Here is a 26,868-nt window from a genome sequence, read left to right on the forward strand (position 1 = left end):
CCCTGTATATAGCCTCCACATTGACCCTGTACTGGTACCACCTGTATATTGCCTCCACATTGTACCGGTACCCCCTGTATATAGCCTCCACATTGACTCTGTACCGTAACACCCTGTATATAGCCTCCACATTGACTCTGTACCGTAACACCCTGTATATAGCCTCCACATTGACTCTGTACCGTAACACCCTGTATATAGCCTCCACATTGACTCTGTACCGTAACACCCTGTATATAGCCTCCACATTGACTCTGTACCGTAACACCCTGTATATAGCCTCCACATTGACTCTGTACCGTAACACCCTGTATATAGCCTCCACATTGACTCTGTACCGTAACACCCTGTATATAGCCTCCACATTGACTCTGTACCGGTACCCCCTGTATATAGTCTCCACATTGACTCTGTACCGGTACCCCCTGTATATAGCCTCCACATTGACTCTGTACCGGTACCCCCTGTATATAGCCTCCACATTGACTCTGTACCGGTACCCCCTGTATATAGCCTCCACATTGACTCTGTACCGTAATACCCTGTATATAGCCTCCACATTGACTCTGTACCGTAACACCCTGTATATAGCCTCCACATTGACTCTGTACCGTAACACCCTGTATATAGCCTCCACATTGAATCTGTACTGTAATACCCTGTATATAGCCTCCACATTGACTCTGTACCGGTACCCCCTGTATATAGTCTCCACATTGACTCTGTACAGGTACCCCCTGTATATATCCTCCACATTGACTCTGTACCGGTACCCCCTGTATATATCCTCCACATTGACTCTGTACCGTAACACCCTGTATATAGCCTCCACATTGACTCTGTACCGTAACACCCTGTATATAGCCTCCACATTGACTCTGTACCGTAACACCCTGTATATAGCCTCCACATTGACTCTGTACCGTAATACCCTGTATATAGCCTCCACATTGACTCTGTACCGTAACACCCTGTATATAGCCTCCACATTGACTCTGTACCGTAACACCCTGTATATAGCCTCCACATTGACTCTGTACCGTAACACCCTGTATATAGTCTCCACATTGACTCTGTACCGTAACACCCTGTATATAGTCTCCACATTGACTCTGTACAGGTACCCCCTGTATATATCCTCCACATTGACTCTGTACCGGTACCCCCTGTATATATCCTCCACATTGACTCTGTACCGGTACCCCCTGTATATAGCCTCCACATTGACTCTGTACCGTAACACCCTGTATATAGCCTCCACATTGACTCTGTACCGTAACACCCTGTATATAGCCTCCACATTGACTCTGTACCGTAACACCCTGTATATAGCCTCTACATTGACTCTGTACCGTAACACCCTGTATATAGCCTCCACATTGACTCTGTACCGGTACCCCCTGTATATAGCCTCCACATTGACTCTGTACCAGTACCCCCTGTATATAGCCTTCACATTGACCCTGTACTGGTACCACCTGTATATTGCCTCCACATTGTACCGGTACCCCCTGTATATAGCCTCCACATTGACTCTGTACCGGTACCCCCTGTATATAGCCTCCACATTGACTCTGTACCGGTAACCCCCTGTATATAGCCTCCACATTGACTCTGTACCGGTACCCCCTGTATATAGCCTCCACATTGACTCTGTACCGTAACACCCTGTATATAGCCTCCACATTGACTCTGTACCGTAACACCCTGTATATAGCCTCCACATTGACTCTGTACCGTAACACCCTGTATATAGCCTCCACATTGACTCTGTACCGTAACACCCTGTATATAGCCTCCACATTGACTCTCACTCGTCTCCATGCTGACGGACCTGTATCTGAATGTCTCTGGCGACAGGAGCTCCTGGGGTTCGTAGGGAAGCTGCCGTACGAGGAGAGAACAGACGGTGCTCTGAACGGTTTCAAGGTGGTAGAGCTGGAGACAGACGGGGAGAGGGGTGGAGGGTTGGAGACAGAGGCACAACTAGACCCCCCTGGAGGGGACCTGGCCCCCGACACAGAAACAGACCCCTCACCCCCCAACAGCGACCCACCCTTACCCCCCATCAAAGATGACCCGTCCCAGAGCAGCGCCACGGCAGAACCTCACCTCAGCCTCACCCCCCAAGACATGCGCCGGGCCAAGAGGATACGGGTAAGACTGGGGAGTGGTGAGGCCCTGTGCTGTGTTCAAATAAGAGAAAACATATTGAAATGTTTAAAAACAAATTAACTTCAGGACAAAAAGTGTTACCAGTAGTCATGCAGCCCTGGTCTGTAGTGTTACCAGTAGTCATGCAGCCCTGGTCTGTAGTGTTACCAGTAGTCATACAGCCCTGGTCTGTAGTGTTACCAGTAGTCATGCAGCCCTGGTCTGTAGTGTTACCAGTAGTCATGCAGCCCTGGTCTGTAGTGTTACCAGTAGTCATACAGCCCTGGTCTGTAGTGTTACCAGTAGTCATACAGCCCTGGTCTGTAGTGTTACCAGTAGTCATGCAGCCCTGGTCTGTAGTGTTACCAGTAGTCATGCAGCCCTGGTCTGTAGTGTTACCAGTAGTCATGCAGCCCTGGTCTGTAGTGTTACCAGTAGTCATGCAGCCCTGGTCTGTAGTGTTACCAGTAGTCACACAGCCCTGGTCTGTAGTGTTACCAGTAGTGTTACCAGTAGTCACACAGCCCTGGTCTGTAGTGTTACCAGTAGTGTTACCAGTAGTCACACAGCCCTGGTCTGTAGTGTTACCAGTAGTGTTACCAGTAGTCACACAGCCCTGGTCTGTAGTGTTACCAGTAGTCACACAGCCCTGGTCTGTAGTGTTACCAGTAGTCACACAGCCCTGGTCTGTAGTGTTACCAGTAGTCACACAGCCCTGGTCTGTAGTGTTACCAGTAGTCACACAGCCCTGGTCTGTAGTGTTACCAGTAGTGTTACCAGTAGTCACACAGCCCTGGTCTGTAGTGTTACCAGTAGTCATACAGCCCTGGTCTGTAGTGTTACCAGTAGTCACACAGCCCTGGTCTGTAGTGTTACCAGTAGTCACACAGCCCTGGTCTGTAGTGTTACCAGTAGTGTTACCAGTAGTCACACAGCCCTGGTCTGTAGTGTTACCAGTAGTGTTACCAGTAGTCACACAGCCCTGGTCTGTAGTGTTACCAGTAGTGTTACCAGTAGTCACACAGCCCTGGTCTGTAGTGTTACCAGTAGTGTTACCAGTAGTCACAGAGCCCTGGTCTGTAGTGTTACCAGTAGTCACACAGCCCTGGTCTGTAGTGTTACCAGTAGTGTTACCAGTAGTCACACAGCCCTGGTCTGTAGTGTTACCAGTAGTCACACAGCCCTGGTCTGTAGTGTTACCAGTAGTCATACAGCCCTGGTCTGTAGTGTTACCAGTAGTCGTACAGCCCTGGTCTGTAGTGTGTTACCAGTAGTCACACAGCCCTGGTCTTTAGTGTTACCAGTAGTCGTACAGCCCTGGTCTGTAGTGTGTTACCAGTAGTCACACAGCCCTGGTCTGTAGTGTTACCAGTAGTCACACAGCCCTGGTCTGTAGTGTTACCAGTAGTCACACAGCCCTGGTCTGTAGTGTTACCAGTAGTCACACAGCCCTGGTCTGTAGTGTTACCAGTAGTCACACAGCCCTGGTCTGTAGTGTTACCAGTAGTCACACAGCCCTGGTCTGTAGTGTTACCAGTAGTCACACAGCCCTGGTCTGTAGTGTTACCAGTAGTCACACAGCCCTGGTCTGTAGTGTTACCAGTAGTCATACAGCCCTGGTCTGTATTGTTACCAGTAGTCGTACAGCCCTGGTCTGTAGTGTTACCAGTAGTCACACAGCCCTGGTCTGTAGTGTTACCAGTAGTCACACAGCCCTGGTCTGTAGTGTTACCAGTAGTCATACAGCCCTGGTCTGTAGTGTTACCAGTAGTCACACAGCCCTGGTCTGTAGTGTTACCAGTAGTCACACAGCCCTGGTCTGTAGTGTTACCAGTAGTCACACAGCCCTGGTCTGTAGTGTTACCAGTAGTCACACAGCCCTGGTCTGTAGTGTTACCAGTAGTCACACAGCCCTGGTCTGTAGTGTTACCAGTAGTCGTACAGCCCTGGTCTGTAGTGTTACCAGTAGTCATACAGCCCTGGTCTGTAGTGTTACCAGTAGTCGTACAGCCCTGGTCTGTAGTGTGTTACCAGTAGTCACACAGCCCTGGTCTGTAGTGTTACCAGTAGTCATACAGCCCTGGTCTGTAGTGTTACCAGTAGTCATACAGCCCTGGTCTGTAGTGTTACCAGTAGTCATACAGCCCTGGTCTGTAGTGTAACCAGTAGTGTTACCAGTAGTCACACAGCCCTGGTCTGTAGTGTTACCAGTAGTCATACAGCCCTGGTCTGTAGTGTTACCAGTAGTCATGCAGCCCTGGTCTGTAGTGTTACCAGTAGTCATACAGCCCTGGTCTGTAGTGTTACCAGTAGTCACACAGCCCTGGTCTGTAGTGTTACCAGTAGTCACACAGCCCTGGTCTGTAGTGTTACCAGTAGTCACACAGCCCTGGTCTGTAGTGTTACCAGTAGTGTTACCAGTAGTCATACAGCCCTGGTCTGTAGTGTTACCAGTAGTCATACAGCCCTGGTCTGTAGTTGTTACCAGTAGTCATACAGCCCTGGTCTGTAGTGTTACCAGTAGTCGTACAGCCCTGGTCTGTAGTGTGTTACCAGTAGTCACACAGCCCTGGTCTGTAGTGTGTTACCAGTAGTCACACAGCCCTGGTCTGTAGTGTTACCAGTAGTCACACAGCCCTGGTCTGTAGTGTTACCAGTAGTCATACAGCCCTGGTCTGTAGTGTTACCAGTAGTCATACAGCCCTGGTCTGTAGTGTTACCAGTAGTCATACAGCCCTGGTCTGTAGTGTTACCAGTAGTCATACAGCCCTGGTCTGTAGTGTGTTACCAGTAGTCATACAGCCCTGGTCTGTAGTGTTACCAGTAGTCATACAGCCCTGGTCTGTAGTGTTACCAGTAGTGTTACCAGTAGTCATACAGCCCTGGTCTGTAGTGTTACCAGTAGTCGTACAGCCCTGGTCTGTAGTGTTACCAGTAGTCATACAGCCCTGGTCTGTAGTGTTACCAGTAGTCACACAGCCCTGGTCTGTAGTGTTACCAGTAGTCATACAGCCCTGGTCTGTAGTGTTACCAGTAGTCATACAGCCCTGGTCTGTAGTGTTACCAGTAGTCATACAGCCCTGGTCTGTAGTGTTACCAGTAGTCATACAGCCCTGGTCTGTAGTGTTACCAGTAGTCATACAGCCCTGGTCTGTAGTGTTACCAGTAGTCATACAGCCCTGGTCTGTAGTGTTACCAGTAGTCACACAGCCCTGGTCTGTAGTGTTACCAGTAGTGTTACCAGTAGTCATACAGCCCTGGTCTGTAGTGTTACCAGTAGTGTTACCAGTAGTCATACAGCCCTGGTCTGTAGTGTTACCAGTAGTCAGTACAGCCCTGGTCTGTAGTGTTACCAGTAGTCATACAGCCCTGGTCTGTAGTGTTACCAGTAGTCATACAGCCCTGGTCTGTAGTGTTACCAGTAGTCACACAGCCCTGGTCTGTAGTGTTACCAGTAGTCATACAGCCCTGGTCTGTAGTGTTACCAGTAGTCATACAGCCCTGGTCTGTAGTGTTACCAGTAGTCACACAGCCCTGGTCTGTAGTGTTACCAGTAGTGTTACCAGTAGTCACACAGCCCTGGTCTGTAGTGTTACCAGTAGTGTTACCAGTAGTCACACAGCCCTTTTCTGTAGTGTTACCAGTAGTGTTACCAGTAGTCATACAGCCCTGGTCTGTAGTGTTACCAGTCTGTTACCAGTAGTCATACAGCCCTGGTCTGTAGTGTTACCAGTAGTCATACAGCCCTGGTCTGTAGTGTTACCAGTAGTCATACAGCCCTGGTCTGTAGTGTTACCAGTAGTCACACAGCCCTGGTCTGTAGTGTTACCAGTAGTCATACAGCCCTGGTCTGTAGTGTTACCAGTAGTCATACAGCCCTGGTCTGTAGTGTTACCAGTAGTCATACAGCCCTGGTCTGTAGTGTTACCAGTAGTCATACAGCCCTGGTCTGTAGTGTTACCAGTAGTGTTACCAGTAGTCACACAGCCCTGGTCTGTAGTGTTACCAGTAGTGTTACCAGTAGTCACACAGCCCTTTTCTGTAGTGTTACCAGTAGTGTTACCAGTAGTCACACAGCCCTGGTCTGTAGTGTTACCAGTAGTGTTACCAGTAGTCACACAGCCCTGGTCTGTAGTGTTACCAGTAGTCGTACAGCCCTGGTCTGTAGTGTTACCAGTAGTCATACAGCCCTGGTCTGTAGTGTTACCAGTAGTCGTACAGCCCTGGTCTGTAGTGTTACCAGTAGTCACACAGCCCTGGTCTGTAGTGTTACCAGTAGTCATACAGCCCTGGTCTGTAGTGTGTTACCAGTAGTCATACAGCCCTGGTCTGTAGTGTTACCAGTAGTCACACAGCCCTGGTCTGTAGTGTTACCAGTAGTCACACAGCCCTGGTCTGTAGTGTTACCAGTAGTCATACAGCCCTGGTCTGTAGTGTTACCAGTAGTCGTACAGCCCTGGTCTGTAGTGTTTACCAGTAGTCACACAGCCCTGGTCTGTAGTGTTACCAGTAGTCGTACAGCCCTGGTCTGTAGTGTTACCAGTAGTCACACAGCCCTGGTCTGTAGGTGTTACCAGTAGTCACACAGCCCTGGTCTGTAGTGTTACCAGTAGTCACACAGCCCTGGTCTGTAGTGTTACCAGTAGTCACACAGCCCTGGTCTGTAGTGTTACCAGTAGTCATACAGCCCTGGTCTGTAGTGTGTTACCAGTAGTCATACAGCCCTGGTCTGTAGTGTTACCAGTAGTCACACAGCCCTGGTCTGTAGTGTTACCAGTAGTGTTACCAGTAGTCACACAGCCCTGGTCTGTAGTGTTACCAGTAGTCACACAGCCCTGGTCTGTAGTGTTACCAGTAGTCACACAGCCCTGGTCTGTAGTGTTACCAGTAGTCACACAGCCCTGGTCTGTAGTGTTACCAGTAGTGTTACCAGTAGTCACACAGCCCTGGTCTGTAGTGTTACCAGTAGTCATACAGCCCTGGTCTGTAGTGTTACCAGTAGTCATACAGCCCTGGTCTGTAGTGTTACCAGTAGTGTTACCAGTAGTCACACAGCCCTGGTCTGTAGTGTTACCAGTAGTGTTACCAGTAGTCACACAGCCCTGGTCTGTAGTGTTACCAGTAGTGTTACCAGTAGTCACACAGCCCTGGTCTGTAGTGTTACCAGTAGTGTTACCAGTAGTCACACAGCCCTGGTCTGTAGTGTTACCAGTAGTCACACAGCCCTGGTCTGTAGTGTTACCAGTAGTCATACAGCCCTGGTCTGTAGTGTTACCAGTAGTCATACAGCCCTGGTCTGTAGTGTTACCAGTAGTCATACAGCCCTGGTCTGTAGTGTTACCAGTAGTCACACAGCCCTGGTCTGTAGTGTTACCAGTAGTCATACAGCCCTGGTCTGTAGTGTTACCAGTAGTCATACAGCCCTGGTCTGTAGTGTTACCAGTAGTCATACAGCCCTGGTCTGTAGTGTTACCAGTAGTCATACAGCCCTGGTCTGTAGTGTGTTACCAGTAGTCATACAGCCCTGGTCTGTAGTGTGTTACCAGTAGTCATACAGCCCTGGTCTGTAGTGTGTTACCAGTAGTCGTACAGCCCTGGTCTGTAGTGTTACCAGTAGTCATACAGCCCTGGTCTGTAGTGTTACCAGTAGTCATACAGCCCTGGTCTGTAGTGTTACCAGTAGTCATACAGCCCTGGTCTGTAGTGTGTTACCAGTAGTCGTACAGCCCTGGTCTGTAGTGTTACCAGTAGTCGTACAGCCCTGGTCTGTAGTGTTACCAGTAGTCATGCAGCCCTGGTCTGTAGTGTTACCAGTAGTCATGCAGCCCTGGTCTGTAGTGTTACCAGTAGTCATGCAGCCCTGGTCTGTAGTGTTACCAGTAGTGTTACCAGTAGTCATACAGCCCTGGTCTGTAGTGTTACCAGTAGTCATACAGCCCTGGTCTGTAGTGTTACCAGTAGTCATACAGCCCTGGTCTGTAGTGTTACCAGTAGTCATGCAGCCCTGGTCTGTAGTGTGTTACCAGTAGTCATACAGCCCTGGTCTGTAGTGTTACCAGTAGTCATACAGCCCTCGTCTGTAGAGTTACCAGTAGTCATACAGCCCTGGTCTGTAGTGTTACCAGTAGTCGTACAGCCCTGGTCTGTAGTGTGTTACCAGTAGTCACACAGCCCTGGTCTGTAGTGTTACCAGTAGGCACACAGCCCTGGTCTGTAGTGTTACCAGTAGTCATACAGCCCTGGTCTGTAGTGTTACCAGTAGTCATACAGCCCTGGTCTGTAGTGTTACCAGTAGTCGTACAGCCCTGGTCTGTAGTGTTACCAGTAGTCATACAGCCCTGGTCTGTAGTGTTACCAGTCGTGTTACCAGTAGTCATACAGTCCTGGTCTGTAGTGTTACCAGTAGTCATACAGCCCTGGTCTGTAGTGTTACCAGTAGTCATACAGCCCTGGTCTGTAGTGTTACCAGTCGTGTTACCAGTAGTCATACAGTCCTGGTCTGTAGTGTTACCAGTAGTCATACAGCCCTGGTCTGTAGTGTTACCAGTAGTCATACAGCCCTGGTCTGTAGTGTTACCAGTAGTCATACAGCCCTGGTCTGTAGTGTTACCAGTAGTCATACAGCCCTGGTCTGTAGTGTTACCAGTAGTCGTACAGCCCTGGTCTGTAGTGTTACCAGTAGTCATACAGCCCTGGTCTGTAGTGATACCAGTAGTCATACAGCCCTGGTCTGTAGTGTTACCAGTAGTCATACAGCCCTGGTCTGTAGTGTTACCAGTAGTCATACAGCCCTGGTCTGTAGTGTTACCAGTAGTCATACAGCCCTGGTCTGTAGTGTTACCAGTAGTCATACAGCCCTGGTCTGTAGTGTTACCAGTAGTCATACAGCCCTGGTCTGTAGTGTTACCAGTAGTCATACAGCCCTGGTCTGTAGTGTTACCAGTAGTCATACAGCCCTGGTCTGTAGTGTTACCAGTAGTCATACAGCCCTGGTCTGTAGTGTAACCAGTAGTCGTACAGCCCTGGTCTGTAGTGTGTTACCAGTAGTCACACAGCCCTGGTCTCTAGTGTTACCAGTAGTCATGCAGCCCTGGTCTGTAGTGTGTTACCAGTAGTCATACAGCACTGGTCTGTAGTGTTACCAGTAGTCGTACAGCCCTGGTCTGTAGTGTTACCAGTAGTCGTACAGCCCTGGTCTGTAGTGTTACCAGTAGTCATACAGCCCTGGTCTGTAGTGTTACCAGTAGTCATACAGCCCTGGTCTGTAGTGTTACCAGTCGTGTTACCAGTAGTCATACAGTCCTGGTCTGTAGTGTTACCAGTAGTCATACAGCCCTGGTCTGTAGTGTTACCAGTAGTCATACAGCCCTGGTCTGTAGTGTTACCAGTAGTCATACAGCCCTGGTCTGTAGTGTTACCAGTCGTGTTACCAGTAGTCATACAGTCCTGGTCTGTAGTGTTACCAGTAGTCATACAGCCCTGGTCTGTAGTGTTACCAGTAGTCATACAGCCCTGGTCTGTAGTGTTACCAGTAGTCATACAGCCCTGGTCTGTAGTGTTACCAGTAGTCATACAGCCCTGGTCTGTAGTGTTACCAGTAGTCATACAGCCCTGGTCTGTAGTGTTACCAGTAGTCATACAGCCCTGGTCTGTAGTGTTACCAGTAGTCATACAGCCCTGGTCTGTAGTGTTACCAGTAGTCATACAGCCCTGGTCTGTAGTGTTACCAGTAGTCATACAGCCCTGGTCTGTAGTGTTACCAGTAGTCATACAGCCCTGGTCGAGTGTAACCAGTAGTGTTACCAGTAGTCATACAGCCCTGGTCTGTAGTGTTACCAGTAGTCATACAGCCCTGGTCTGTAGTGTTACCAGTAGTCATGCAGCCCTGGTCTGTAGTGTTACCAGTAGTCATACAGCCCTGGTCTGTAGTGTTACCAGTAGTCGTACAGCCCTGGTCTGTAGTGTTACCAGTAGTCATACAGCCCTGGTCTGTAGTGTTACCAGTAGTCATACAGCCCTGGTCTGTAGTGTTACCAGTAGTCGTACAGCCCTGGTCTGTAGTGTTACCAGTAGTCATACAGCCCTGGTCTGTAGTGTTACCAGTAGTCATGCAGCCCTGGTCTGTAGTGTTACCAGTAGTCATGCAGCCCTGGTCTGTAGTGTTACCAGTAGTTGTACAGCCCTGGTCTGTAGTGTTACCAGTAGTCGTACAGCCCTGGTCTGTAGTGTTACCAGTAGTCGTACAGCCCTGGTCTGTAGTGTAACCAGTAGTCATACAGCCCTGGTCTGTAGTGTATTACCAGTAGTCGTACAGCCCTGGTCTGTAGTGTTACCAGTAGTCATACAGCCCTGGTCTGTAGTGTTACCAGTAGTCATACAGCCCTGGTCTGTAGTGTTACCAGTAGTCATGCAGCCCTGGTCTGTAGTGTTACCAGTAGTCATACAGCCCTGGTCTGTAGTGTTACCAGTAGTCATGCAGCCCTGGTCTGTAGTGTTACCAGTAGTCATACAGCCCTGGTCTGTAGTGTTACCAGTAGTCATGCAGCCCTGGTCTGTAGTGTTACCAGTAGTCATACAGCCCTGGTCTGTAGTGTTACCAGTAGTCATACAGCCCTGGTCTGTAGTGTTACCAGTAGTCATACAGCCCTGGTCTGTAGTGTTACCAGTAGTCATGCAGCCCTGGTCTGTAGTGTTACCAGTAGTCATACAGCCCTGGTCTGTAGTGTTACCAGTAGTCATGCAGCCCTGGTCTGTAGTGTTACCAGTAGTCACGCAGCCCTGGTCTGTAGTGTTACCAGTAGTCATGCAGCCCTGGTCTGTAGTGTTACCAGTAGTCATACAGCCCTGGTCTCTAGTGTTACCAGTAGTCATACAGCCCTGGTCTGTAGTGTTACCAGTAGTCATACAGCCCTGGTCTGTAGTGTTACCAGTAGTCATGCAGCCCTGGTCTGTAGTGTTACCAGTAGTCATACAGCCCTGGTCTGTAGTGTTACCAGTAGTCATGCAGCCCTGGTCTGTAGTGTTACCAGTAGTCATACAGCCCTGGTCTGTAGTGTTACCAGTAGTCATGCAGCCCTGGTCTGTAGTGTTACCAGTAGTCATGCAGCCCTGGTCTGTAGTGTTACCAGTAGTCATACAGCCCTGGTCTGTAGTGTTACCAGTAGTCATGCAGCCCTGGTCTGTAGTGTTACCAGTAGTCATGCAGCCCTGGTCTGTAGTGTTACCAGTAGTCATACAGCCCTGGTCTGTAGTGTTACCAGTAGTCATACAGCCCTGGTCTGTAGTGTTACCAGTAGTCATGCAGCCCTGGTCTGTAGTGTTACCAGTAGTCATACAGCCCTGGTCTGTAGTGTTACCAGTAGTCATACAGCCCTGGTCTGTAGTGTTACCAGTAGTCATGCAGCCCTGGTCTGTAGTGTTACCAGTAGTCATACAGCCCTGGTCTGTAGTGTTACCAGTAGTCATGCAGCCCTGGTCTGTAGTGTTACCAGTAGTCATACAGCCCTGGTCTGTAGTGTTACCAGTAGTCATACAGCCCTGGTCTGTAGTGTTACCAGTAGTCATGCAGCCCTGGTCTGTAGTGTTACCAGTAGTCATGCAGCCCTGGTCTGTAGTGTTACCAGTAATCATACAGCCCTGGTCTGTAGTGTTACCAGTAGTCATGCAGCCCTGGTCTGTAGTGTTACCAGTAGTCATGCAGCCCTGGTCTGTAGTGTTACCAGTAGTCATGCAGTGTGTAGTCTTGACAACGGTATATTTCTCTTTTTCGTCTTAATGCTTTGCCCCGTAAAGATGGACGTGCAGGTAGGATGGAAGGGTGTTTGTCATCTCCATGGTGATCACGTGACATCTGAGTTTAAAAACCCGTAGGCCTCGACATCTCCTCCTATCCATTCCATCTGTCCATTCCTCCCTGCTTCATCAGTGGAATGCTTTTGTCTGTGCCTGTGTTTATTGTAGAAACAAAAAGTTATCTATTCAATATCGGTGGTGATGTCCTCTCTTCTCTATTTCCTCTCTTCCTCCTCCTCCTTCTCCAGAATGCGGCCCTTCAGCACCTGTTCATCAGGAAATCGCTCCGGCCCTTTAAGTGTACCCACTGTGGAAAAGCCTTCAGAGATCAGGACAAGCTAGAGAACCACCTAAGAGTCCACGGCCGTGACGCCTACCTCTCGTGTCATCACTGCAGTAAGGGACTACTTCCTGTTTTAAACGCTCCGCCCCGCATATCCTGTTTCCTGGATAGATATATGTTTGACCAGGGCCCAGAAGGATCACCTATAGGAGTTTATATATAAAATGTGAAGACGTCTACAGTTTAGATTTTTTTCCTTCTTCTTCTGCTAAGATAAGGGTTTCCTGTCCCACGGTGCGTTGGAGGACCATCTTCTTCTTCACTCAGAACACCGGACCTACTCCTGTCTGTTCTGCACCGACACCTTTGATCGTTTGGACCTGCTGAAAGAGCATGTGGGCGGGCATGCTGTGAACGGGCGCTTCACATGCCCTTCCTGCAAGAAGGTCTTCACAGACTTCATACAGGTTAGTATACACACACACACACACACACACACACACACACACACACACACACACACACACACACACACACACACACACACACACACACACACACACACACACACACACACACACACACACACACACACACACCGAAGGAGGTCTTCGTACAGGACATTAAGAACACCTTCCTAATATTGAGTTGCACCCCCTTTTCCCCTCAGAACAGCCTCAATTCATCCCTACCCCCTGTTCACCTACTACCCCCTGTTCACCTACTACCCCCTGTTCACCTACTACCCCCTGTTCTCCTACTATCCTACCCCCTGTTCACCTACTACCCCCTGTTCACCTACTACCCTACCCCCTGTTCACCTACTACCCCCTGTTCTCCTACTACCCCCTGTTCACCTACTACCCCCTGTTCACCTACTACCCTACCCCCTGTTCACCTACTACCCCCTGTTCACCTACTACCCCCTGTTCACCTACTACCCCCTGTTCACCTACTACCCCCTGTTCACCTACTACCCCCTGTTCTCCTACTACCCCCTGTTCACCTACTACCCCCTGTTCACCTACTACCCTACCCCCTGTTCACCTACTACCCCCTGTTCTCCTACTACCCCCTGTTCACCTACTACCCCCTGTTCACCTACTACCCCCTGTTCACCTACTACCCTACCCCCTGTTCACCTACTACCCCCTGTTCACCTACTACCCCCTGTTCACCTACTACCCCCTGTTCACCTACTACCCTACCCCCTGTTCACCTACTACCCCCTGTTCACCTACTACCCTACCCCCTGTTCACCTACTACCCCCTGTTCACCTACTACCCCCTGTTCACCTACTACCCCCTGTTCACCTACTACCCCCTGTTCACCTACTACCCCCTGTTCTCCTACTACCCCCTGTTCTCCTACTACCCCCTGTTCTCCTACTACCCTACCCCCTGTTCACCTACTACCCCCTGTTCTCCTACTACCCCCTGTTCTCCTACTACCCCCTGTTCTCCTACTACCCCCTGTTCACCTACTACCCTACCCCCTGTTCTCCTACTACCCCCTGTTCTCCTACTACCCCCTGTTCACCTACTACCCCCTGTTCTCCTACTACCCCCTGTTCACCTACTACCCCCTGTTCACCTACTACCCCCTGTTCTCCTACTACCCCCTGTTCTCCTACTACCCCCTGTTCACCTACTACCCCCTGTTCACCTACTACCCCCTGTTCACCTACTACCCCCTGTTCACCTACTACCCTACCCCCTGTTCACCTACTACCCCCTGTTCACCTACTACCCCCTGTTCACCTACTACCCCCTGTTCTCCTACTACCCCCTGTTCTCCTACTACCCCCTGTTCTCCTACTACCCCCTGTTCTCCTACTACCCCCTGTTCACCTACTACCCTACCCCCTGTTCACCTACTACCCCCTGTTCACCTACTACCCCCTGTTCACCTACTACCCCCTGTTCACCTACTACCCCCTGTTCACCTACTACCCCCTGTTCACCTACTACCCCCTGTTCTCCTACTACCCCCTGTTCACCTACTACCCCCTGTTCTCCTACTACCCCCTGTTCTCCTACTACCCCCTGTTCTCCTACTACCCCCTGTTCTCCTACTACCCCCTGTTCTCCTACTACCCCCTGTTCACCTACTACCCCCTGTTCACCTACTACCCCCTGTTCTCCTACTACCCCCTGTTCTCCTACTACCCCCTGTTCACCTACTACCCCCTGTTCACCTACTACCCCCTGTTCACCTACTACCCCCTGTTCTCCTACTACCCCCTGTTCACCTACTACCCCCTGTTCTCCTACTACCCCCTGTTCTCCTACTACCCCCTGTTCACCTACTACCCCCTGTTCACCTACTACCCCCTGTTCACCTACTACCCTACCCCCTGTTCACCTACTACCCCCTGTTCACCTACTACCCTACCCCCTGTTCACCTACTACCCCCTGTTCACCTACTACCCCCTGTTCACCTACTACCCCCTGTTCACCTACTACCCTACCCCCTGTTCACCTACTACCCCCTGTTCACCTACTACCCCCTGTTCACCTACTACCCTACCCCCTGTTCACCTACTACCCCCTGTTCACCTACTACCCCCTGTTCACCTACTACCCTACCCCCTGTTCACCTACTACCCCCTGTTCTCCTACTACCCCCTGTTCTCCTACTACCCCCTGTTCACCTACTACCCCCTGTTCACCTACTACCCCCTGTTCACCTACTACCCCCTGTTCACCTACTACCCCCTGTTCACCTACTACCCCCTGTTCACCTACTACCCCCTGTTCTCCTACTACCCCCTGTTCACCTACTACCCCCTGTTCACCTACTACCCTACCCCCTGTTCACCTACTACCCCCTGTTCTCCTACTACCCCCTGTTCTACCTACTACCTACCCCCTGTTCACCTACTACCCCCTGTTCACCTACCTACCCTACCCCCTGTTCACCTACTTCCCTACCCCCTGTTCACCTACTACCCCCTGTTCACCTACTACCCCCTGTTCACCTACTACCCCCTGTTCACCTACTACCCTACCCCCTGTTCACCTACTACCCCCTGTTCACCCCCCTGTTCACCTACTACCCTACCCCCTGTTCACCTACTACCCCCTGTTCACCTACTACCCCCTGTTCACCTACTACCCCCTGTTCTCCTACTACCCCCTGTTCTCCTACTACCCCCTGTTCTCCTACTACCCTACCCCCTGTTCTCCTACTACCCCCTGTTCTCCTACTACCCCCTGTTCTCCTACTACCCCCTGTTCACCTACTACCCTACCCCCTGTTCTCCTACTACCCCCTGTTCTCCTACTACCCCCTGTTCACCTACTACCCCCTGTTCTCCTACTACCCCCTGTTCACCTACTACCCCCTGTTCACCTACTACCCCCTGTTCTCCTACTACCCCCTGTTCTCCTACTACCCCCTGTTCACCTACTACCCCCTGTTCACCTACTACCCCCTGTTCACCTACTACCCCCTGTTCTCCTACTACCCCCTGTTCACCTACTACCCCCTGTTCACCTACTACCCCCTGTTCACCTACTACCCCCTGTTCACCTACTACCCCCTGTTCACCTACTACCCCCTGTTCACCTACTACCCCCTGTTCACCTACTACCCCCTGTTCACCTACTACCCCCTGTTCACCTACTACCCCCTGTTCACCTACTACCCCCTGTTCACCTACTACCCCCTGTTCTCCTACTACCCCCTGTTCTCCTACTACCCCCTGTTCTCCTACTACCCCCTGTTCTCCTACTACCCCCTGTTCTCCTACTACCCCCTGTTCTCCTACTACCCCCTGTTCACCTACTACCCCCTGTTCACCTACTACCCCCTGTTCTCCTACTACCCCCTGTTCACCTACTACCCCCTGTTCTCCTACTACCCCCTGTTCACCTACTACCCCCTGTTCTCCTACTACCCCCTGTTCTCCTACTACCCCCTGTTCTCCTACTACCCCCTGTTCTCCTACTACCCCCTGTTCTCCTACTACCCCCTGTTCACCTACTACCCCCTGTTCTCCTACTACCCCCTGTTCTCCTACTACCCCCTGTTCACCTACTACCCCCTGTTCTCCTACTACCCCCTGTTCTCCTACTACCCCCTGTTCTCCTACTACCCCCTGTTCACCTACTACCCCCTGTTCTCCTACTACCCCCTGTTCACCTACTACCCCCTGTTCACCTACTACCCCCTGTTCACCTACTACCCCCTGTTCACCTACTACCCCCTGTTCTCCTACTACCCCCTGTTCTCCTACTACCCCCTGTTCACCTACTACCCCCTGTTCTCCTACTACCCCCTGTTCACCTACTACCCCCTGTTCTCCTACTACCCCCTGTTCACCTACTACCCCCTGTTCACCTACTACCCCCTGTTCACCTACTACCCTACCCCCTGTTCACCTACTACCCCCTGTTCACCTACTACCCTACCCCCTGTTCACCTACTACCCCCTGTTCACCTACTACCCCCTGTTCACCTACTACCCTACCCCCTGTTCACCTACTACCCCCTGTTCACCTACTACCCCCTGTTCACCTACTACCCCCTGTTCACCTACTACCCCCTGTTCACCTACTACCCCCTGTTCTCCTACTACCCCCTGTTCACCTACTACCCCCTGTTCACCTACTACCCCCTGTTCACCTACTACCCCCTGTTCACCTACTACCCCCTGTTCACCTACTACCCTACTACCCCCTGTTCACCTACTACCCTACCCCCTGTTCACCTACTACCCCCTGTTCTCCTACTACCCCCTGTTCTCCTCCTACCCCCTGTTCACCTACTACCCCCTGTTCTCCTACAACCCTACCCCCTGTTCACCTACTACCCCCTGTTCACCTACTACCCCCTGTTCACCTACTACCCCCTGTTCTCCTACTACCCCCTGTTCACCTACTACCATACCCCCTGTTCACCTACTACCCTACCCCCTGTTCACCTACTACCCTACCCCCTGTTCACCTACTACCACCTGTTCTCCTACTATCCTACCCCCTGTTCACCTACTACCCCCTATTCACCTACTACCCCCTGTTCACCTACTACCACCTGTTCTGCTACTACCCCCTGTTCTCCTACTACCCCCTGTTCTGCTACTATCCTACCCCCTGTTCACCTACTACCCCCTGTTCTCCTACTACCCTACCCCCTGTTCACCTACTACCCCCTGTTCACCTACTACCCCCTGTTCACCTACTACCCCCTGTTCACCTACTACCCCCTGTTCACCTACTACCCCCTGTTCACCTACTACCCCCTGTTCACCTACTACCCCCTGTTCACCTACTACCCCCTGTTCACCTACTACCCCCTGTTCACCTACTACCCTACCCCCTGTTCACCTACTACCCCCTGTTCACCTACTACCCCCTGTTCACCTACTACCCTACCCCCTGTTCACCTACTACCCCCTGTTCACCTACTACCCCCTGTTCACCTACTACCCCCTGTTCACCTACTACCCCCTGTTCACCTACTACCCCCTGTTCTCCTACTACCCCCTGTTCTCCTACTACCCTACCCCCTGTTCACCTACTACCCCCTGTTCACCTACTACCCCCTGTTCACCTACTACCCCCTGTTCACCTACTACCCCCTGTTCACCTACTACCCTACCCCCTGTTCTCCTACTACCCCCTGTTCACCTACTACCCTACCCCCTGTTCTCCTACTACCCCCTGTTCTCCTACTACCCCCTGTTCACCTACTACCCTACCCCCTGTTCACCTACTACCCCCTGTTCACCTACTACCCCCTGTTCACCTACTACCCTACCCCCTGTTCACCTACTACCCCCTGTTCTCCTACTACCCCCTGTTCACCTACTACCCCCTGTTCTCCTACTACCCCCTGTTCACCTACTACCCCCTGTTCACCTACTACCCCCTGTTCACCTACTACCCCCTGTTCACCTACTACCCCCTGTTCACCTACTACCCCCTGTTCACCTACTACCCCCTGTTCACCTACTACCCCCTGTTCACCTACTACCCCCTGTTCACCTACTACCCTACCCCCTGTTCACCTACTACCCCCTGTTCACCTACTACCCCCTGTTCACCTACTACCCTACCCCCTGTTCACCTACTACCCCCTGTTCACCTACTACCCCCTGTTCACCTACTACCCCCTGTTCACCTACTACCCCCTGTTCACCTACTACCCCCTGTTCTCCTACTACCCCCTGTTCTCCTACTACCCTACCCCCTGTTCACCTACTACCCCCTGTTCACCTACTACCCCCTGTTCACCTACTACCCCCTGTTCACCTACTACCCTACCCCCTGTTCTCCTACTACCCCCTGTTCACCTACTACCCTACCCCCTGTTCTCCTACTACCCCCTGTTCTCCTACTACCCCCTGTTCACCTACTACCCTACCCCCTGTTCACCTACTACCCCCTGTTCACCTACTACCCCCTGTTCACCTACTACCCTACCCCCTGTTCACCTACTACCCCCTGTTCTCCTACTACCCCCTGTTCACCTACTACCCCCTGTTCTCCTACTACCCCCTGTTCACCTACTACCCCCTGTTCACCTACTACCCCCTGTTCACCTACTACCCCCTGTTCACCTACTACCCCCTGTTCACCTACTACCCCCTGTTCACCTACTACCATACCCCCCGTTCAAAGGCACTTCAATCTGTTGTCTTGCTTGTTCACCTTCAGAATGACACACATACACAATCCATGTCTCAAGGCTTAAAACTCCTTCTGTAACCTGTCATCCTCCCCTTCATCTACACTGGTTGAAATGGATTTAACAGGTGACATCGATAAAGGAATCATAGCTTTCACCTGGATTCACCTGGTGGATTCACCTGGTCAGTCTGTGTCAGTGTTTTGTACATTCGGTGTATAGCTGCCGTACAAACTCATCTCCTCTGATCCCCTTGTAGAAGACAATGTGTTTTCAGTCATCTTACCTGATAAAATTATAGCCACTCTGTCCCAATCAATCAATCAATCAATCAATCAATCAATCAATCAATCAATCAATCAGTCAGTAGACAGTAGGACAACACTCACTGGACATGGATCTACTGCTGTAGTGCTCTCCCTAACTCTCTCCCGGTCTCCCTAACTCTCTCCTGGTCTCCCGGTCTCCCTAACTCTCTCCTGGTCTCCCTAACTCTCTCCTGGTCTCCCTAACTCTCTCCTGGTCTCCCTAACTCTCTCCCGGTCTCCCTAACTCTCTCCTGGTCTCCTGGTCTCCTGGTCTCCCTAGCTCTCTCCTGGTCTCCTGGTCTCCTGGTCTCCCTAACTCTGTCCTGGTCTCCCTAACTCTGTCCTGGTCTCCCTAACTCTCTCCTGGTCTCCCTAACTCTCTCCTGGTCTCCCTAACTCTCTCCTGGTCTCCCTAACTCTCTCCTGGTCTCCCGGTCTCCCTAACTCTCTCCTGGTCTCCCGGTCTCCCTAACTCTCTCCTGGTCTCCCGGTCTCCCTAACTCTCTCCTGGTCTCCCGGTCTCCCTAACTCCCTCCTGGTCTCCCTAACTCTCTCCCGGTCTCCCTAACTCTCTCCTGGTCTCCCGGTCTCCCTAACTCTCTCCTGGTCTCCCGGTCTCCCTAACTCTCTCCTGGTCTCCCGGTCTCCCTAACTCTCTCCTGGTCTCCCGGTCTCCCTAACTCCCTCCTGGTCTCCCTAACTCTCTCCCGGTCTCCCTAACTCTCTCCTGGTCTCCTGGTCTCCCTAGCTCTCTCCTGGTCTCCTGGTCTCCTGGTCTCCCTAACTCTGTCCTGGTCTCCCTAACTCTGTCCTGGTCTCCCTAACTCTGTCCTGGTCTCCCTAACTCTCTCCTGGTCTCCCTAACTCTCTCCTGGTCTCCCTAACTCTCTCCTGGTCTCCCTAACTCTCTCCTGGTCTCCCTAACTCTCTCCTGGTCTCCCTAACTCTCTCCTGGTCTCCTGGTCTCCCTAACTCTCTCCCGGTCTCCCTAACTCTCTCCGGTCTCCCTAACTCTGTCCTGGTCTCCCTAACTCTCTCCTGGTCTCCCTAACTCTCTCCTGGTCTCCCTAACTCTCTCCTGGTCTCCTGGTCTCCCTAACTCTCTCCTGGTCTCCCTAACTCTCTCCTGGTCTCCCTAACTCTCTCCTGGTCTCCCTAACTCTCTCCTGGTCTCCCTAACTCTGTCCTGGTCTCCCTAACTCCCTCCTGGTCTCCCTAACTCTGTCCTGGTCTCCTGGTCTCCCTAACTCTGTCCTGGTCTCCCTAACTCTCTCCTGGTCTCCCTAACTCTCTCCTGGTCTCCCTAACTCTCCTGGTCTCCCTAACTCTCTCCTGGTCTCCCTAACTCTCTCCTGGTCTCCCTAACTCTCTCCTGGTCTCCCTAACTCTCTCCTGGTCTCCCTAACTCTGTCCTGGTCTCCCTAACTCTGTCCTGGTCTCCCTAACTCTGTCCTGGTCTCCCTAACTCTCTCCTGGTCTCCCTAACTCTCTCCTGGTCTCCTGGTCTCCCTAACTCTCTCCTGGTCTCCCTAACTCCCTCCTGGTCTCCCTAACTCTCTCCTGGTCTCCCTAACTCTCTCCCGGTCTCCCTAACTGGTCTCCCTAACTCCCTCCTGGTCTCCTGGTCTCCCTAACTCTGTCCTGGTCTCCCTAACTCTCTCCTGGTCTCCCTAACTCTCTCCTGGTCTCCCTAACTCTCTCCTGGTCTCCCTAACTCTCTCCTGGTCTCCCTAACTCTCTCCCGGTCTCCTGGTCTCCCTAACTCCCTCCTGGTCTCCCTAACTCCCTCCTGGTCTCCCTAACTCCCTCCTGGTCTCCCTAACTCCCTCCTGGTCTCCGTAACTCTCTCCTGGTCTCCCTAACTCTCTCCCGGTCTCCTGGTCTCCCTAACTCCCTCCTGGTCTCCCTAACTCCCTCCTGGTCTCCCTAACTCCCTCCTGGTCTCCCTAACTCCCTCCTGGTCTCCCTAACTCCCTCCTGGTCTCCCTAACTCTCTCCTGGTCTCCCTAACTCTCTCCTGGTCTCCTGGTCTCCTGGTCTCCCTAACTCTCTCCTGGTCTCCCTAACTCCCTCCTGGTCTCCCTAACTCCCTCCTGGTCTCCCTAACTCTCTCCTGGTCTCCTGGTCTCCCTAACTCTGTCCTGGTCTCCCTAACTCCCTCCTGGTCTCCCTAACTCCCTCCTGGTCTCCCTAACTCCCTCCTGGTCTCCCTAACTCCCTCCTGGTCTCCCTATCTCCCTAACTCCCTCCTGGTCTCCCTAACTCCCTCCTGGTCTCCCTAACTCCCTCCTGGTCTCCCTAACTCCCTCCTGGTCTCCCTAACTCCCTCCTGGTCTCCCTAACTCTCTCCTGGTCTCCTGGTCTCCCTAACTCCCTCCTGGTCTCCCTAACTCCCTCCTGGTCTCCCTAACTCTCTCCTGGTCTCCCTAACTCTCTCCTGGTCTCCTGGTCTCCTGGTCTCCCTAACTCTGTCCTGGTCTCCCTAACTCCCTCCTGGTCTCCCTAACTCCCTCCTGGTCTCCCTAACTCCCTCCTGGTCTCCCTAACTCCCTCCTGGTCTCCCTAACTCCCTCCTGGTCTCCCTAACTCCCTCCTGGTCTCCCTAACTCTCTCCTGGTCTCCTGGTCTCCCTAACTCCCTCCTGGTCTCCCTAACTCCCTCCTGGTCTCCCTAACTCCCTCCTGGTCTCCCTAACTCCCTCCTGGTCTCCCTAACTCTGTCCTGGTCTCCCTAACTCTCTCCTGGTCTCCCTAACTCTCTCCTGGTCTCCCTAACTCTCTCCTGGTCTCCTGGTCTCCCTAACTCTCTCCCGGTCTCCCTAACTCTCTCCCGGTCTCCCTAACTCTCTCCTGGTCTCCCTAACTCTCTCCCGGTCTCCCTAACTCTCTCCCGGTCTCCCTAACTCTCTCCCGGTCTCCCTAACTCTCTCCTGGTCTCCCTAACTCTCTCCCGGTCTCCCTAACTCTCTCCCGGTCTCCCTAACTCTCTCCCGGTCTCCCTAACTCTCTCCCGGTCTCCCTAACTCTCTCCCGGTCTCCCTAACTCTCTCCCGGTCTCCCTAACTCTCTCCTGGTCTCCCTAACTCTCTCCTGGTCTCCCTAACTCTCTCCTGGTCTCCCTAACTCCCTCCTGGTCTGATCTCTCCACCAGGTGAAGAAGCATGTTCGTAGCTTCCACTCTGAGAAGATCTTTCAGTGTTCAGACTGTGACAAGGCGTTCTGCAGACCTGACAAGCTACGGCTCCACATGTTGCGGCACAGCGACCGCAAAGACTTCCTCTGCTCCACCTGTGGAAAGCAGTTTAAGGTAAGATGCGTGCATGTGTGTGGGGGGTTTTGTGTGTGGTTTTGTGTGTGTGTGTGTGTGTGTGGTTTTGTGTGTGGGGTTTTGTGTGAGTGTGAAACAGACAGACAGTGGAATGAAAAATGCCAATAACTGTAGAACCAAGAGCTTTCCTGACTTTCTGACCTGACCAGGTAAAACTCTGGACCCTACAGTATAGTATGTCAGACCACCTGACCTGACCAGTACAGCGACTTGGCTGAGCGTACGGCGACTCGGCTGAGCGTTCAGAGCTTTCTCTGCAGACGGTTGTGTGTGTTTCAGTCTTGTCAGTCTCTCACCCTCTCTTCTCATCCCTCTCCCCTCTCCTCTCCCCTCTCCCCATCTACTCTCATCCCTCTCCCCTCTCCTCTCTCCCCATCTCCTCTCATCCCTCTCCTCTCTCCCCCTCTCCTCTCATCCCTCTCCCCTCTCCCCATCTCCTCTCATCCCTCTCCTCTCCTCTCTCCCCATCTCCTCTCTCCCCTCTCCTCTCATCCCTCTCCCCTCTCCCCATCTCCTCTCATCCCTCTCCCCTCTCCTCTCCTCTCTCCCCATCTCCTCTCATCCCTCTCCTCTCATCCCTCTCATCTCCCCTCATCCCTCTCCCCTCTCCCCATCTCCTCTCATCCCTCTCCCCTCTCCCCATCTCCTCTCTCCCCTCTCCTCTCATCCCTCTCCCCTCTCCCCATCTCCTCTCATCCCTCTCCCCTCTCCTCTCCTCTCTCCCCATCTCCTCTCATCCCTCTCCTCTCATCCCTCTCATCTCCCCTCGTCCCTCTCCCCTCTCCCCATCTCCTCTCATCCCTCTCCCCTCTCCCCATCTCCTCTCATCCCTCTCCCCATCTCCTCTCATCCCTCTCCCCTCTCCCCATCTCCTCTCATCCCTCTCCCATCTCCTCTCATCCCTCTCCTCTCCCCTCTCCCCATCTCCTCTCATCCCTCTCCCATCTCCTCTCATGCCTCTCCCCATCTCCTCTCATCTCTCTCCTCTCCTCTCCTCTCTCCCCATCTCCTCTCATCCCTCTCCTCTCCCCTCTCCCCATCTCCTCTCATCCCTCTCCCATCTCCTCTCATGCCTCTCCCCATCTCCTCTCATCTCTCTCCTCTCCTCTCCTCTCTCCCCCTCCCATCTCCTCTCATCTCTCTCCTCTCCTCTCCTCTCTCCCCCTCCCTCCCCTTCAGCGTAAGGATAAACTGAGAGAGCACATGCAGCGGATGCACAACCCAGAGCGTGAGGCTAAGAAGGCTGACCGTATCCATCGCTCCAAGGCCCTGAAGCAGAAGGTTCCCACCACAGACTTGGAGAGCTTCATGTTTAAATGTCGCATGTGTATGATGGGTTTTAGACGTCGAGGTATGCTGGTGAGTAGTGATACTGGCTTCCTAGATTACACTGTTCTGGGAGCTTGAGTGGCCTACCACTTCACAGCTGAGCCGTTGTTGCTCCTAGACTTTCCCATTTCACAATAACAGCACTCACAGTTCACTAGGGGGACAACTCTAGCAGGGCATAACGTTTACAAACTGACTTGTTGGAAAGGTGACATCCTATGAGCGGTGCCGCGTTGAAAGTCACTGAGCTCTTCAGTACGGGGCCATTCTACTGCCAATGTTTGTCTATGGAGATTGCATGGCCGTGTGCTCGATTTTATACACCTGTCAGCAACACTTGTGGCTGAACTAGCCTAATCCACTAATTTGAAGGGGTGTCCACATACTTTTGTATATATAGTGGATGTCTTTGTGTGTGTATATGTGTATGTGTGTGTAAATATATATATATATATATATATCGTTCAAAAGTTTGGGGTCACTTAGAAATGTCCTTGTTTTAAAGAAAATCACTTTTTTTTGTCCATTAAAATAACATCAAATTGATCAGAAATACAGTGTAGACATTGCTAATGTTGTAAATGACTATTGTAGCTGGAAACGGCTGATTTTTAATGGAATATCTACATAGGCGTTCTAGAGGCCCATTATCAGCAACCATCACTCCTGTGTTCCAATGGCACGTTGTGTTAGCTACATTTATTTAAAAAAAATATATATTTAACATATTTAATATTTAAGTCCTTTATTTAACCAGGTAGGCCAGTTGAGAACAAGTCCTTTATTTAACCAGGTAGGCAAGTTGAGAACAAGTCCTTTATTTAACCAGGTAGGCTAGTTGAGAACAAGTCCTTTATTTAACCAGGTTGGCCAGTTGAGAACAAGTCCTTTATTTAACCAGGTAGGCTAGTTGAGAACAAGTCCTTTATTTAACCAGGTAGGCCAGTTGAGAACAAGTCCTTTATTTAACCAGGTAGGCTAGTTGAGAACAAGTCCTTTATTTAACCAGGTAGGCTAGTTGAGAACAAGTCCTTTATTTAACCAGGTGGGCCAGTTGAGAACAAGTCCTTTATTTAACCAGGTAGACGAGTTGAGAACAAGTTCTCATTTACAACTGCGACCTGGCCAAGATAAAGCAATGCAGATTCGACACAAACAACAACACAGAGTTACACATGGAGTAAAACAAACATACAGTAGAAAAGTCAATATACATGGTGTGCAAATGAGGTAGGATAAGGGAGGTAAGGCAATAAATAGGCCATGGTGGCGAAGTAATTACAATATAGCAATTAAAACACTGGAATGGTAGATGTGCAGAAGATGAATGTGCAAGTAGAGATACTGGGGTGCAAAGGAGCAAGATAAATAAATACAGTATGGGGATGAGGTAGTTGGATGGGCTATTTACAGATGGGCTATGTACAGGTGCAGTGATCTGTGAGCTGCTCTGACAGCTGGTGCTTAAAGCTAGTGAGGGAGATATGAGTCTCCAGCTTCAGAGATTTTTGCAGTTCGTTCCAGTCATTGGCAGCAGAGAACTGGAAGGAGAGGTGGCCAAAGGAGGAATTGGCTTTGGGGGTGACCAGAGAGATATACCTGCTGGAGCGCGTGCTACGAGTGGGTGTTGCTATGGTGACCAGTGAGCGGAGATAAGGCGGGGCTTTACCTAGCAAAGACTTGTTGATGACCTGGAGCCAGTGGGTTTGGCGACGAGTATGAAGCGAGGGCCAGCCAACGAGAGCATACAGGTCGCAGTGGTGGGTGGAATATGGGGCTTTGAAGACAAAACGGATGGCACTGTGATAGACTGCATCCAGTTTGTTGAGTAGAGTGTTGGAGGCTATTTTGTAAATGACATCGCCGAAGTCGAGGATCGGTAGGATGGTCAGTTTTACGAGGGTATGTTTGGCAGCATGAGTGAAGGATGCTTTGTTTGCGAAATAGGAAGCCGATTCTAGATTTAACTTTGGATTGGAGATGTTTGATGTGAGTCTGGAAGGAGAGTTTACAGTCTAACCAGACACCTAGGTATTTGTAGTTGTCCACATAGTCTAAGTCAGAACCGTCCAGAGTAGTGATGCTGGACGTGCGGGCAGCGATCGGTTGAAGAGCATGCATTCAGTTTTACTAGCATTTAAAAGCAGTTGGAGGCCATGGAAGGAGGGTTGTATGGCATTGAAGCGCGTCTAGAGGGTTGTTAACAGTGTCCAGAGAAGGGCCAGAAGTATACAGAATGGTGTTGTCTGCATAGAGGTGGATCAGAGAATCACCAGCAGCAAGAGCGACATCATTGATGTATACAGAGAAGAGAGTCGGCCCGAGAATTGAACCCTGTGGCACCCCCATAGAGACTGCCAGAAGTCCGGACAACAGGCCTTCCGATTTGACACACTGAACTCTGTCTGAGAAGTAGTTGGTGAACCAGGCGAGGCAGTCATTTGAGAAACCAAGGCTGTTGAGTCTGCCGATAAGAATGTGGTGATTGACAGTCGAAAGCCTTGGGCAGGTCGATGAATACGGCTGCACAGTACCGTCTCTTATCGATGGCGATTATGATATTGTTTAGGACCTTGAGCGTGGTTGAGGTGCACCTGTGACCAGCTCGGAAACCGGATTGCATAGAGGAGAAGGTACGGTGAGATTCAAAATGGTCGGTGATCTGTTTGTTAACTTGGCTTTCGAAGACCTTAGAAAGGCAGGGTAGGATAGATATAGGTCTGTAGCAGTTTGGGTCTAGAGTGTCTCCCCCTTTGAAGAGAAGGATGACCGCTGCAGCTTTCTAATCTTTGGGAATCTCAGACAATACAAAAGAGAGGTTGAACAGGCTAGTAATAGGGGTTGCAACAATTTTGTCAGATCATTTTAGAAAAAGAGAGGGTCCAGATTGTCTAGCCCGACTGATTTGTACGGGTCCAGATTTTGCAGCTCTTTCAGAACATCACCTATCTGGATTTGGGTGAAGGAGAAATGGGGGAGGCTTGGGCCAGTTGCTGTGGGGGGTGCAGGGCTGTTGACCGGGGTAGGGGTAGCCAGGTGG

The 26,868-nt window shown here is 51.4% G+C and overlaps 1 protein-coding gene across 3 annotated transcripts in view; it reads left to right on the plus strand.

Annotated features, from left to right (window-relative positions):
* Positions 1 to 26,868, plus strand: part of prdm10 (PR domain containing 10) — a 70,805-nt gene that overhangs the window by 28,157 nt on the left and 15,780 nt on the right. For 2 of the 3 annotated variants that reach the window (XM_082956530.1, XM_082956531.1), the window contains exons 12-16: positions 1,861 to 2,157; positions 12,195 to 12,342; positions 12,503 to 12,696; positions 22,323 to 22,478; positions 23,679 to 23,858. In XM_082956530.1, coding sequence (XP_082812656.1) covers positions 1,861 to 2,157; positions 12,195 to 12,342; positions 12,503 to 12,696; positions 22,323 to 22,478; positions 23,679 to 23,858 — 975 coding nt within the window. The remainder of the gene's footprint in view (positions 1 to 1,860; positions 2,158 to 12,194; positions 12,343 to 12,502; positions 12,697 to 22,322; positions 22,479 to 23,678; positions 23,859 to 26,868) is intronic. The other variant, XM_082956532.1, reaches the window with a different exon arrangement.

Source organism: Salmo salar, chromosome 09, assembly GCF_965601325.2.
Source record: "Salmo salar chromosome 09, fSalSal1, whole genome shotgun sequence".
Lineage (NCBI taxonomy): Eukaryota > Metazoa > Chordata > Actinopteri > Salmoniformes > Salmonidae > Salmo > Salmo salar.